This window comes from Pithys albifrons, chromosome 9 (genome assembly GCF_047495875.1).
Source record: "Pithys albifrons albifrons isolate INPA30051 chromosome 9, PitAlb_v1, whole genome shotgun sequence".
Classification (NCBI taxonomy): Eukaryota; Metazoa; Chordata; class Aves; order Passeriformes; family Thamnophilidae; genus Pithys; species Pithys albifrons.
In genome coordinates this window covers 35,589,311-35,603,696 of record NC_092466.1, presented here as the reverse complement: position 1 = coordinate 35,603,696, position 14,386 = coordinate 35,589,311, and the positions used below count along the sequence as shown (strand labels likewise).

Below are 14,386 nucleotides of genomic sequence, written 5' to 3'. Positions count from 1 at the left end.
TGTAAGTGCCCTCGGGATGATCAAAGCTTTATGAACCCAGCACTGCCTGTCAACAGACAGCACAGAGAGTGGAGAGATTTTTGACTCCCCTATGAGGACTTCACTTAAGCCAGGGAGAAATTATTAGCAATAAGCACCTCCAGAAAAATTAGAGCCTTATGGACCCAGCACTGCCTGCCCAACTAAGACAGAACACAGGCTGGAAGGATTTCTAACCTCTGATATGAGGACCACACTTAATAGTTAGAAAAGAACTTTCCCCACAACAGCTCCCAAAATAACATTTATTAATACAAATATGTGACAGTTATTGTGGGTTCCGCTTTGCTGGTGAGAACGTTCAGCTGCAAGATTGTATTTCATTGGTAATAAAAGACCCCAAAAGAAACCAGCACAAACATTCTACAGAGACAAACACACTAAACTCAAGTTACAACACAGCAATGTATCCCATTTTCATGACAGACAGAAACCAGCAACAAAGAACTACTAAATAAAACCAGCCACCTACAACACTTATCTAGACACTCTCAATAACACAGGACAATAAAATATCTTGCACACCACTCTCTGTAACAGAAAGCAAAAAGAAAGAACAGAACTGCTTTTTATCAACACACATGTTGAAAAGAAACTGCACATTGAAAGCAAAGCAAGTTACCGTAGTTGCAAAACAGAGCTGGGCTTATAAAGCAAGAACAGCAAAAGCAATAACCAATATAAAGTAGCAAAGTGTGAAGCAAGTTACTGTTATTAGTATTAAGGTAGCAAAACTCATTTAGTAAAGGAAATGCTTATAAAGTAAGAATCAAAGTAGCTCTTAGCATAAGATGTAAAGAATGTATAAAGGAATAAACTTTGTAAGAAAGTAAAGTGAAGAAAGTATAGAAAAATAGAAAGCACATGATCTTCTCACCCCTACGTTGTTCCAGGAGGAGGAGGAGGAGGAGGAGGAGAAGGAGGAGGAGGAGACAGGACAAGCTGCAGCAGTTGCCCTCACAGAGACACTGACATTTCTCCCTCTCTGCTGGAGTTTCAACTCCACACTTTTTATACCTCTTTTTTCCTTCATGTGGTTTTGTGTGACAAAATGTCAGTCTTTTGGTGGGGTGATGCAGATGCCTGAGGGGAGGTGGCTTCTGGAGTGGTTATAGATATCACAAAGGGGGGCCATGTCATTCCTCAAACAACACTCCACCCTCTGCTAACCTTATCAGTTTGAAAGCCTTGTCCTCAGCCAGGGTCATCCCTCTAGGGGGACTGAGGTGTTTCCCTCAACCCATCATGGCTCATCAGGGGCCATCACCCCACACCATGTTACACCTGTATTCATCGATTGAGGAGATAACCACAAGTGTGTGAACATCAACCTCTTATTAAAGTGCTGTATTTGCCATATCAGAATGTTACAGTCAACTCCTCACACTTGAAGGTAACTGTTCCATTAACTGGCACTTCAGTTGCTTCAGACTATGCATGTGGAAAACCAATAGTGCTGAAGAGGGGCAATCTGTCCTTAAAAGGTAGATAAGAAGCAAAAAAACTGATTTCCTGCCCTGCATTATTGGTTATCTGAAAATAAAAATGGCTGACTAAATGTTTTTCTCTGTACCTTGCACATGAAAAAATAACTGACCTAGAGTTGGGAAATTTGTCATCATAAAATACACATTTAAGGTGACATATTTGGGGTTTTTTTTATTATTCTAACGTATGTTACTTGGAATTTGGGGGTAGAGGTGGTAAGTGTGCACAGTAGGAGGGTTTTTTTTCCTACCAGTGGAATATTAACCTTCATGTTTGCTGATTTACTGACTCAAGGGGTCACAGATGGGAAAATGTTATTTCTGTGCTACAGTTTTATCTATGCTGTCATGATATTTGACACAATAGCTAGATCCCAATGGGCTGATTCCAATGGGATGAAGTTCAACAAGGCCAAGTGCAGGTCCTGCCTTTGGCCACCCCAACCCCCTGCAGCGCTCCAGGCTGGGCACAGAGTGGCTGGAGAGCAGCCAGGCAGAGGGACCTGGGGGGACTGAGGGACAGGAAGCTCAACAGGAGCCACCAGTGTGCCCAGGTGGCCAAGAAGGCCAATGGGATCCTGGCCTGGATCCAAACTAGCGTGGCCAGCAGGCCCAGGGCAGTGACCCTTCCCCTGGACTCTGCCTTGGGGAGGCCACACCTTGAGTGTTGTGTTCAGTTCTGGGCCCCTCAGTTGAGGAAAGAGCTTGAGGGGCTGGAGCGGGGCCAGAGAAGAGCAACGAGGCTGGAGAAGGGACTGGAGCACAAGTGCTGTGGGGAGAGGCTGAGGGAGCTGGGGGTGTTCAGTCTGGAGAAGAGGAGGCTCAGAGGTGACCTCAGCACTGTCTGGAACTGCCTGAAGGGAAGTTCTGGCCAGGTGGGGGTTGGTCTCTTCTCCCAGGCACTCAGCAATAGGACAAGGGGGCACGATGGGCTCAAGCTCTGCCAGGGGAAATTGAAGTTGGAGAGCAGAAAAAACTTCTTTGCAGAGAGAGTGCTCAGGCATTGGAATGGGCTGCCCAGAGAGGGGGTGGATTCACCATCCCTGGAGGTTTTTCAACTGAGATTGGCCGTGGCACTGAGTGCCATGATCTGGTAAAGGGACTGGAGTTGGACCAAGGGTTGGACTTGATGATCTCAGAGGTCTTTTCCAACCCCATCCATTCTATGATTCTATGATTCTATGATCAAGAGTGACTCTATTAATCTTAAAAAATCCCTGTTCACTTCAGTTTGGAAACTGAATAAATGGAGGATTTATTTTTCTAGATCAGTAGTAATCTTTTTGTACTGGAAGTTATTTACATGTTTGCAATACCTGCACTCTACTGAACTGTGTGAAATTGGATGTTTGTCTTGCATTTTGGAATACTCACCTTTTTTTTTTGGTTTATCAGTTTGTGTTAGGGGTGGTTTGAAAACATTTATACTTTAACTGGTAATGTTTCTGTGTTGTGGCATCTGAGAATGACTTTCCATCACTGTGAAACCAGCAGAACGATACGAAACCAACACCCGTGTGTAGGGCTTGCTAAGGATAAGCAGATATTTTAAAAAGGACTGTCTTATATTCACATCTCCAGAACAGCATGATTGTAAGTCTTTGATTCTTACCATCCTCCTCCCAGTTCAGCCTTTATGCCTTTGAAATTACAGGAATGAAATGATAAACATCCTCATTCAGTGAGGTCATTGGGTTTGATTTGTGGAGATAAACCTCTCCACTCCTGCTCCTTCAGAGCTGCTCAGTTAATGCTTTTCACAGAAATGCTGTTTTAAGGCGGGTGGAGGTGCAGGGAATTAGAGGTGAAAAGTCACTCTCTGCTGTTTACTGTGATGGAAAAAATGTAAAATTTCCTTTTCCCCCCGAGAACCGATGGGTGCTGTGGCAGCTGCGGTCCCAGACACGCCGTGACGAGGAAGCTGCTGGAACCGTCCAGTCAGTGTTAGTTAGTTAGTTAGTTAGTTAGTTAGTTAGTTAGTTAGTTAGTTAGTACTTAGCTGGTGTCTGATCTCTGTTAACAGTTCTCTCTGTGCAGACACTCGCTCCTGCCAGCCAGTGCAATGAACATGAATGCCGTTCGGAAGCTCCTGTGTTCCTGTCCGCAGCAGTGTCCCTGTGTCCCTGTCCCCAGCCGTGTTCCTGTCCCTGTGTCCCTGTCCCCAGCCGTGTCCCTTTGTCCCCAGCTGTGTCCCTGTGTCCCTGTCCCCAGCCGTGTCCCTGTGTCCCTATCCCTGTGTCCCTGTCCCCAGCCGTGTCCCTGTGTCCTTATCCCTGTGTCCCTATCCCCGTGTCCCTGTCCCTGTGTCCCTATCCCTGTGTCCCTGTGTCCCTATCCCTGTGTCCCTGTGTCCCTATCCCTGTGTCCCTGTCCCCGTGTCCCTATCCCTGTGTCCCTGTCCCCGTGTCCCTATCCCCGTGTCCCTGTGTCCCTATCCCTGTGTCCCTGTCCCCAGCCGTATCCCTGTGTCCCTGTCCCTGTGTCCCTGTCCCTGTGTCCCTATCCCTGTGTCCCTGTGTCCCTATCCCTGTGTCCCTATCCCTGTGTCCCTGTGTCCCTATCCCTGTGTCCCTATCCCTGTGTCCCTATCCCTGTGTCCCTGTCCCCGTGTCCCTATACCCGTGTCCCTTTCCCTGTGTCCCTGTGCCCGTGTTCCTGTGTACCTATCCCTGTGTCCCTGTGCCCGTGTTCCTGTGTCCCTATCCCTGTGTCCCTGTCCCTGGGTCCCTGTCCCCAGCCGTGTCCCTGTGTCCCTATCCCTGTGTCCATGTCCCTATCCCCGTGTCCCTATCCCTGTGTCCCTATCCCTGTGTCCCTGTCCCTGTGTCCCTGTCCCCAGCCGTGTCCCTGTGTCCCTGTCCCCAGCCGTGTCCCTGTGTCCCTGTCCCTGTGTCCCTGTCCCCAGCCGTCTCCCCGGCCCCGCCCCCGGCGCTGTCCCGGGGTGCCGCGCGGCCCGGCGCATGCGCGGCGGGTGGGGATGGCGGTGCTGGTGCTGGGCCGGGCGGGCCTGGGCCTGGGCCTGGTCACGGCCGGGCGGCGGCTCCTCCGGTGCGGGGCGGGAGCGGGGCTGCGGGGGCCGGGGCTGCGGGGGCTGCAGGGGCCGGTGGTGCGGGAACGGGGCTGCGGGAGCCGGGGCCGGAAAGCCGCCTCGGTGGGGTGGCGGTGACCGGCGGTGCCGTTGTGTGCAGGGCCGGTGGCGCGGCGGAGCAGTGCCTGTCCCGGGGGATCAGCTCGGACCAGCGGCCGAAGCGGCCCCTCACCGCCTATTTCCGCTTTCTGAAGGAAAACCGTCCGGCTTTTAGGGAAAAGAACCCAGGTACGAGGTGTGAGGGGAGGCGAGCCCGCGGGTTGCTGCGTGCGGGAGCGGGGCTGAGCCGGGATCGGGAACGGGAGCGGGGCTGAGCCGGGAACGGGAGCGGGGCTGAGCCGGGATCGGGAACGGGAGCGGGGCTGAGCCGGGATCGGGAGCGGGACTGAGCCGGGATCGGGAGCGGGGCTGAGCCGGAAACGGGAGCGGGGCTGAGCCGGGAACGGGAGCGGGGCTGAGCCGGGAGCGGGAACGGGAGCGGGGCCGAGCCGGGAGCGGGAGCGGGGCCGAGCCGGGAGCGGGAGCGGGAGCGGGGCTGAGCCCTGATCGGGAGCGGGGCTGAGCCGGGAACGGAACGGGGCTGAGCCGGGATCGGGAGCAGGGCTGAGCCGGGAACGGGAGCGAGCCCTGTCTGTGGAAGCGGCCCCTGGGACGGAACCGATTGCCCCCTTGTAGAGAGCCAGCCCGTCCGTCCATCCATAGCTTTGCCGCGGGCCAGCCCCGCGTGGCCACGCCTGCTGCCTGCACGTGCATTAGCGTTGTCTTCTGTGCTTCATAACTCAAAAACGTGAGCGTCTGTAATACCTGGGCAATACATATTAACAGCGATTTTTGGCTCTCAGTTATCTTTGGACCTGCATGGATTTGAAGTACACTTTTGCTGGTCTAAGGAGCTGCATGTGATTTTAATTTGATGCTCAGTAATTGGACAACTACAGGCACTGGAGTGTCTGAGAATATACAGGAAAAGAAGCAAATGGTTTTCTGTGAATATGCTCAATTTGCTGTCAGAAACTTTATTTACAGGCAATGCAGTCACTCTTGCCAGACAGCAGCACAATGGAAGGCTGTGCTGGCTTTGAAATACTGTTGAAATGAAGGTTAAAATGGTTAATCAATTATGGTCTCATTGGGCAAGTCCTGAACTAAATTTAAGTAGGGAAAACCATTTGATACCCTGTTTAGCTCAGCAGGTCAGGAGTTCCACAGTAGTCAAAAGGTTGGAAACTGAAGTATCAGAGCTTATTGTAACTACATAATACACCAGTGTTTGCCACATTTCCAAAATTTGAATAATGTGCAAATAAATCTACTGGATCTTAAACACAAAGTGAGAACTTTGGGTCTTCTTGTTCCAATAGAAGTAATAGTCAAAATAACCTGATAATTTATTTGTTTTCTTTTATGATTGGCCAAAGCATTGTATTTTCAGAGGTTTTCAGGCGGGTCTACTTGGACCAAAACCTTTCCATCTGTCTTGTTTTTCCAGAATTTGGAAGTCAGGTTACTGAGACAAGTTTAGTTCTGCTTTTCCACCTCTGAGGTGGCTGAGCTTGACATCTGAGGTGGGAGACAAGCTCATCTGGGTTTAGTTTTTTCAGTTGTGAAGTAGAGGAAAAGCCTGTCAAGGATTTATCAAGAATAGTCAAACCTTATATGCTCTTCACAGCACCCTTGAGTTTAGTTCTTTTGGGGTTGGTTTTGGGTTTTTTTGTTTGTTTGTTTCTGAATTATTACTCTTTTCCTCTTTACAAATTCAAGTCTGGCTGGAGGCCTCATCAAATGATGGTGGTACAAGGGCCAGAGTGAAAGACAGCTGAAAACCAGACTCAAGTCACTGATTTTTGTGGCTAAAGTCACATTGTACTTGCTTTGAAGAATTCAGCAGACTCTGCTAAAAACTGAGAACTGGAAAAATTTTACTTTTGGTTTCTTTCCTGCTCCTTCTTCCAAATTCAGACTGTCTTGTATAGAAAAAGATCCAGCTCAAAAGGGAAAAAGATGGAATTGCTGTGGAGTGGTAATAACTGCCTTAAAATGCTGCTTCACCTGATAACTGCATGTTTCATTCCAGGTAGAACCAAGGGCAGTGACTCTTCCCTATTCCACAAATACTACAGTTCCCTTTAGCTGCCACAGTAAGGTAGTTTTATGAAAGGATGAAAATATATTTGTAGTGACGACAGTACTTGTGACAGCCTTCCTTGGGAAAATTGGAGAACCTGACGACAGATACAATGTTGACCTTGGTGTTCTTGCTTTCTCATTTGAATGTACAGAAGCCAGCAATGTGGACCTGGTTAAAAAAATAGCAGGTGCTTGGAAGGAGTTACCAGCATCCCAGAAGCAGGTAAGGGTGTCTCTGTGCCCTGAGTGCTTTGAACTCTGTACTCTGTGTGCTTGTTTTATTTGGTTTGATGGCCCTTGTGGATTTTCTGTTTAGTGTGGGGGTTTTTTTGTTGGTTGGTTTGTTTTTAAACAACAGTTTAAAAAGGTTCAGACATCAAAACAATTGGGAGAATTTGGAGCTTTGAATAACTTGGGCAAAGTGTGGTGGGCTGATCCTGGCTGGACACTGGGTGCCCAGCAAAGCCACTCTCAGCTGGGCAGAAGAGAGAAAATACACCAAAAGATTCCCATGGGCTGGGAAAGGGCAGGGAGAGATCCCTCACCAGTTACTGTCAGGGCAAAACAAACTCCACCTGGGGAAATCAGTTTGTTACCAACCAAATCAGAGTAGGATAATGAGAAATAAAAACTTGAAACACTTTCCCCCTCCTCCTCCTTCCCAGGCTCAGCTTCATTCTCAGTTTCTCTACTCAGCCACCAGCAGCACAGGGGGATGGGGAGTGGGGGCTGAGATTCATCACATGTTGTCTCTGCTGCTCCTTCCTGCTCAGAGGGAGAGCTCCTCACACTCTGCCCTTGTTGTGGCACGGGGTCCCTCCTATAGAAAAGTCCTCCACGAGCTGCTCCCAGTGTGAGTCTTTCCCGTGTGCTGCAGTTCTTCAGGAACTGCTCCAGCGTGGGTCCCTTTCCATGAGGTGCAGTTCCTCAGGAACAGGCTGTCCCACTGTGGGTCCCCACCCCGGGACACGGCTCCCTTCAGGCATCCCCATGTTCTGCTGTGGGCTCCTCCATGGGCTGCAGGTGGATCTCTGCTCCCCCACGGACCTCCATGGGCTCCTCCATGGGCTGTGGCTGGGTCTCTGCTCCCCCACCGACCTCCATGGGCTCCTCCATGGGCTGCAGGTGGATCTCTGCTCCTCCATGGGCTCCTCCATGGGCTGCAGGTGGGTCTCTGCTCCTCCATGGGCTCCTCCATGGGCTGCAGGTGGGTCTCTGCTCCTCCATGGGCTCCTCCATGGGCTGCAGGTGGATCTCTGCTCCCCCACAGACCTCCATGGGCTCCTCCATGGGCTGCAGGGGAAACTGCTCCATCACTTGGAGCATCTCCTCCCTGTCCTTCTGCACTGACCTTAGGATCTGTAGAAATACTCTTCTCACATACTCTTACTCCCTTCTCAGGCTGAAGTTGTGTGGTTTTCTTTTTCCCCTTCTTATTGCCCTTATTGCAGAGGCGCCACTTGCCACTGGTGGGCTTGCCCTTGGCCAGCTGTGGGTGCCCCTTGCCACTTGCTGGCATTGGCTCCACCAGACATCCCTGTGAGCCCCTTGCCACCAAAACCTGGCTGTGCAAACCCAGTACAGGGAGATACTTTCTTTGATACCTGTACACATGACCTTTTTTTTCATATTTTTAATCTGTTGCCAGAGAAATGACCCAGCTCTTGCTCCATGTGGCTGTGGGCCTGGGAACCAATTACCTCCAATAGAATTGAGGTGTTCTCCTAGTCCTGGACTTACCACTCTGTGCTTTTCCCTTTGTGTGTCTGAAATGGAGAACAGGGTGGTGATCAGACAGATGAATATCTGATGTTCCAGGTTAATTTTTTCCAGGCTGTAATTTTTTTACTCATAGATTAGAAGTGTTAGTTTGTCTAATGGTCAAGTGCTTGTGACTGAAAGCATCTGTTTAAGGCTGGTAATGATTTGTGCTGTAGGTTTATGAGGAAGAAAAAAAGACAGACTGGCAAAGATACATAGAGCAGTTGGCCAAATATAAAGCCCAGCTAACTCCAGCCCAGGCTGCAGCTTTGAAAGAGGAAAGGAGAAAACAACTGGCAAAGAGAAGAGCATTCAGGGCAAAAAAAGTAAGTATTTTGAAGTCCAAGTTTCTTTTCTCTCAAGAACCTGAAATCTGTCTATATACAGAGCAGAGCTGAAGCACATTTTAGAAATACAAAACCAACTCAGAATAAAAGAAAATACACAACAAACACAAAACCCAAAAAGTGCCACGGGCTAAATACAATTGCTGGTGTTAGCAGTTGTTTTAGTGGCTTTCCTTTGCTTGAAGAACACAGAGCTGACCTGTATCTTTGTGCTTAAAGGTAGCTCCTCTGTGCTTTTGTCTCCCTGCTCCTGGAGCTACCAGAGAAAGTACAGGTCAATAAAGGACATTTGGACCAGCAGCACTTTCTTTGAATGGGAAACATCCAGAAATAGCTTTTCACAGAGGCCTTGTATGTGTTACATCATTGGGCCCTACCAGGTGGCAGCTCTTTGAAGCAGCTTTTTGTCCCTTCCTGCCACTTAGCTGTCTGTTTGGCTGCTGCTGTGGTGAATCAGGGCTGCAGAGGTGTGTTTGGTTACTAGAATCCTTTACTAGCAGGTTCATACAGACCATCTTCCTATTCCCTTCCAGCTGGTTTATGTCTCAGTCGTGAGAGACAGAACTGTCTGTAAATTTTGGTTGGTCCAGCAGCAAAATCGTTCAAAGGGGTTACTTAGTGCTTGCTCATTTCTGTGAATTCAACTGCTGGTGTGACATTGCCCTCATTGGCAAAAGTGAAATTAATGTGGCTTAAAAGGCCTCTGCTTGGAGGAAGTTGTTAATCCAAATGATTGTGCTGGTCCTTTTTTAGAGTATGGCACCACAAGGAATTTAGTTGGCATATTTAATACCTAAGCAGATGTTAATTTGCAGCCCCCAGGCTCCAGTGGGAATGCCAGAACTGGAGAAAGCAAGAAGTATAATTGCATTCATAACTTGCTATACTTCCCTTCTTGTGCCATCATCCCTGCAGGCAAAGTGTTCTGATAGCAGAAACCCAGTTCTGTTTCCCTGGAAATGGGTTCTGTTCCACCTTCTGACCTCCCACAGTCCACCACCTGCCCTCCTCTCTGCATCAGCCAGTATTTCACACCAGAAACAGAAGCCTTACCAAGAGGAATAGAAAACCTGTCATCATGACTTTGTTACAGAGTGGCATTTAATAACAGTCTTTGGTTTCTGGGGGACTTAGCTGAAGTAAGAACCAGTTTAAAATGCTTTTTCTGTGTCTGAAAACTCAAGTCGGTCGCTTTTCTTAGTTCAGTTTAGCATTAGTCTAAACAAGCCTCATGACAAACCATCCTGTTTACAGAATAAAACACTAAAGAAAGCATTTCTCTTTGGTTTTTGTGTAAAATATAAAGACAAATGGTAAGTGTAGTTTGCAAAAAAAAATGCATGCTTGGTAGGTGGAATAACTTTTCTTGTTGTTTTTAAAGGAATTGGCTGTGCTTGGAAAACCGAAAAGACCTCGTAGCGGCCTTAACATTTTTGTGTCAGAAAACTTCCAGGAAAGTGAGGGAATTTCACCTGCGGTAAGCCAGGACAGATTGTTTTGGAAAACAGATCCATTGTATTCAGAAAAATCTGTCCTTTTCCAAGAAACTTCAGTAGTTCAGTATCTGAATATTGCTTTGCTTAGGTTACAGTTCTTTTAGACTGCAGTGATCTGGCTGTACTGCAGCTGGCATGGCCTGTATAAACTGCTGTTTGGGTATACAGACTTAAAATATTAGCAGTATTTTTTGCAATTTGGTGTTACAGGCCTTCATCTGTTCCTTCTGTAAGGAGAGAATTATTCTTCTCTTTATTTTGGTGTAGAAATACAATATTTTTTCAAAGAGTTGTGGTGGTCTGCCCCTGTTCCTGCAGTAGCAGTTTATTGTACCTCCTGTAGCTCAGTTGCTGGTACAGAACATGCCAGAGTTCCTCAGCAGACTCCCAAGTTGTACACTAAACTGGGCTTAGGGGTGATGTCAATTATGCTGATGGATTACAGCACTCAAAGGGTTGGAGACCTCCCCTGTGTGTAATAACATTCCTTACCCTACTGTGCTGGTTTAAAGGTGAACCAGCAGGGGAAATGAACTCACCACAAGAGAGAGATTATGAGTCAGACCTAAAATTTAATAATAATATTACAATAGCAACACTGACACACAAGGGAAATTGCTTTCAACTCACAAACCCCAGCAGTATAACCCAGTGTCCTGGGGCACAAACCCAAGGGGGTTTGTTTGCCCTTGTGCTGAGACCCCTGTGGCTCCCCCAAGTCCAGAGCAAAAGGAAATGAAAAACCTGTTGGTGCAGGTGAGGGCTGTGGTCTGGGCGAGAGCGGGGATCTCCTCCTGTCGAGGTCCTGCTGCTCCTCTGGATCCAATGAGAAGTTCCCAAGGTCTTCTTACCCACCACTTATGTACCCTCAGGGAGCACCCAGTCCCTACCCCTGGGTGGGGACTCACACAGTGGGTGATTAACTCTGGGAGCCAGGGGGTATTGAACTGTTGATGGCCCATTGGCAGCCACATCCCCTCAGGCTGGGTGTGAAGGTGCCAATGACTCCCTGGGCAGCTGCTGCTGATGGCCCATTGTCCTTGGGGAATGAATAGAGGGGGTAGAATACACAGCTTTGATCACCCCCACACAGTGTTAGCTGGTCCCTCCTCCTCAACTAGGACACCTACACAGTTCTTCAGGAAATTGGGATGCTGTATGTAGTTTGTTCCTAGGTTTTCCCTGTGCAAGGCAGGCTTCTCCAGTCAGCCAAGGCCCGGGCTGCAAACGTGGCTCAGGTGATGCCCAGCACCTTGTTTTGAGCCATATAGTTTATTGTTTACCTACATTAACAGGGTGGAGGATTAAGCCTGTTTGACTGTGCATTTCTGCATTGGTTTATGCCTGACTTTCACTTGTGTGACATTCATCTGAGGTCAGTCTGCTCCTAAAGTAACCCTCGTGTGTTGCATGTTCTGTATCTTGTAGGCAAAGATGAAGAAATTATTTGATGCATGGCAAAAATTGTCCACTTCTCAAAAGCAGGTATGTCAGTGGATTTGAAGAGGCTCCAACGTAATCAGAAAATGACAAACTTGAACCAAAATTTATACATTCATACAAAAGCTTAAACTCAAGTTGCTCAGAAGACAATACTGAGGAAAATACTCCCAAGACCTTCATGCATCTTGAAAAAGATTGTTGTTCCCTTTATTTCATTCACAGTGTTACTGAAATGTGAGCCAGTGGGATGGGATGGAGGTGCTTGCTGACTGGCATCTAGAGAGGAAGGTGGAATAATGTGCAACAATTTGATTTTTTTCCAATAATATATAAAATCTTGCCATCATCATAATTTCCTGCTTTTGGAAAGACTTTTGACAGAGAAAAGCAACAGAAATTTACAAGTGGTGTGCATGGAGTAATTTAATAACTTGAGTTGTCTGGGGGATGGTTTTCTGCCAGCTTTCTCAGTATATCCAAATACAAACCTGCAGATAGGCATATGAAAAGTGGAGGGGTGCTATACTGAAACCTAATCTGAAAATGTCAAGTTTAGGTGTTCTGTACCTCACTCCCAGTGCCCTTCTTCCAGATAGTTTTGAATGTGTACTTAGGACAGATGTTGGGTTCATCTTCTTACTGTAGAAAAAATTAGAAATAATTCTGCAGCAATATCTGTTCTTGTTTGTGACATAAATCAGCTCTCTCAAACTAGTGTCAAATAAAAAAGCCATAGCTGCTGGGAGCAATATTGAATAAAGCTCCTCTTCAGGAGTGGCCAAATCATGACTAAACTAATTTAGTGATAAAGTTTTGTATTTTTCTGCAAGTTTGATTTTATTTTGTTTTTTTTTTAATTAACTGAAGGTGAAGCCTGAGCTGTGCACTGCACAGGTGTTCTATGTGACCTTTGTGTCATGGCAGTTTTCCAGACAAAGCCTCTTCTGTAACTGTCAATACATTATTTTCTTTCAGCCATACCTGCAGCTTGCTGAAGATGACAAGGTTCGGTATGAGAATGAAATGAAGTCCTGGGAAGCAAAAATGGTTGAACTGGGACGTGAAGACCTGGTACGTTCCAGAAAGAAAAGGCTAAAAAAGAAACCCACTGAAACTGCAGAACAAGCTGAGACAGCCAGAACTTCCTTGGGTAACAAGGCAAAGTTAAAGTTGAAAAAATCAGAAGAGTAAAATGGTTTTGTGGTTGTCATGTCTCTGTCCTGTTGCGTTAATGCTGCAGTTGGCATTAGCACTGAAATTTGAAAGCCCTGAAAACCCATGGAAGAGTCCATTGGAAAGGTGATCAGGTAAGAAAGAAGTCATTGTCTGTGGGAACTGACTGAAGTAATAGCTGCAGGTATAGCCTGAACTGTAAACAGCAATCAGTTAATCATGTTATGAGTACTGATACTGACATCAGCAGAGCTCTCCAGTAATGGTAAATAACAGCCAGCTTTTATAAAGTATTTTTTTATAACAGAAAGAATATTCTACAATGTTTCCATCTAAGTTCTGTAAATAAAAGCTGAAGTCTAAGTTAATGCTGCTGTGTTTTATTCCCTGCATGGTTATGGTAGTGAAGACAAGTGTTCTACATTTCAGTAACAGGCACAAGAAATACACAAACTTTATGCATCTTTTTGTACCTGTTAATCTGTGTATGCCACTTTCACGTTACGTTTAATTAAAGACCAAATGAGTTTTGTACGAACGTACCTTTATTGGACTTTCATTCCATGGTTTTGTTTGGATACATACAAGCACTTTTGCCTTGCTCTTGTCACATCTGGGATAGGCTGGAAGGAAAAGATGTGTGAACTGAGTTTTGATGGAATAAAATATTGGTATTTTGAAGAGGTGATTGGGGTTTTTTTCCTGGGGTCTCTCCCGTCTTAGTGAAAGTCTCAGGTATTTTGGAGAATCTATTTTAGCAGACAGGAAAGCTTTTTCAGTAGTTGGTGAATTATTATCTTGGCATTTTAAGTAAAAGGTTTTACAAAATCAATACACAGCCCTGCACCACTGATGTATGAACTGCAAAAGTGAATTCCAGTGAGAGAAATCAGCCAAAAAGGAAAGATTTTATGCTGACAGGAGTGAAAGAAACACAGACAATTAATCAGGGTAAATGTCAGGAAAGCTATGAGAAATAAGAGCTCTGTTCTCCACAGCACTGTTTCCCCAGCCATAAAAGCAGTGATTAAAAAAAGAGACTCTGCTGCTTATGACACTGAAGTCTGACTTCAAGACTCCTGAACAGACCCTCGTAACCTCCCCAGAAAGCAAGGAAAGAATGCTGGGGGTTGATGATATCAAGCAGCACTCCCCACGTACAGCCTGTTTCTGTGCATGAAGGTTCATTTCCTCAACCACAACAACACACAAAACTTCCCTGGATTGCTATTTTTCCTGCCATGCAGCCTGAGGAATTGGAGTAACTCACTCTCCAGTTTTGTTTCAAAGGAAGCTTTCCCTTCTCTTCCATTCAGGGTTGCACTGGTCCCTCATTCGTGGGCTGGTTCAAGGAGGTTCCTAACCCTGCCCTGGGATGGAGACTGCCCCCTGAGGCTGCTGGATTAGTGGGCACAGTGGTGATCA

At 46.9% G+C, this 14,386-nt stretch overlaps 1 protein-coding gene across 1 annotated transcript; it reads left to right on the top strand.

The window, feature by feature from the left end:
* The first annotated feature begins 4,463 nt into the window (after positions 1-4,463).
* Positions 4,464-13,642, top strand: TFAM (transcription factor A, mitochondrial). Its single transcript, XM_071564007.1, has 7 exons — positions 4,464-4,574; positions 4,715-4,842; positions 6,894-6,964; positions 8,679-8,828; positions 10,231-10,326; positions 11,774-11,830; positions 12,764-13,642. Exons 1-7 carry the CDS (start codon positions 4,504-4,506, stop codon positions 12,977-12,979), a joined length of 789 nt encoding a protein of 262 aa, XP_071420108.1. The 5' UTR covers positions 4,464-4,503; the 3' UTR covers positions 12,980-13,642.
* Positions 13,643-14,386: the final 744 nt, after the last annotated feature.

Coding starts and splice junctions, on each gene's coding strand:
- TFAM (XM_071564007.1), top strand. CDS start 4,504: ATGGCGGTGCTGGTGCTGGGCCGGGCGGGCCTGGGCCTGGGCCTGGTC. Junction 4,843..6,893: donor TTTTAGGGAAAAGAACCCAG/GTACGAGGTGTG, acceptor TTGAATGTACAG/AAGCCAGCAATGTGGACCTG. Junction 10,327..11,773: donor GTGAGGGAATTTCACCTGCG/GTAAGCCAGGAC, acceptor TGTATCTTGTAG/GCAAAGATGAAGAAATTATT.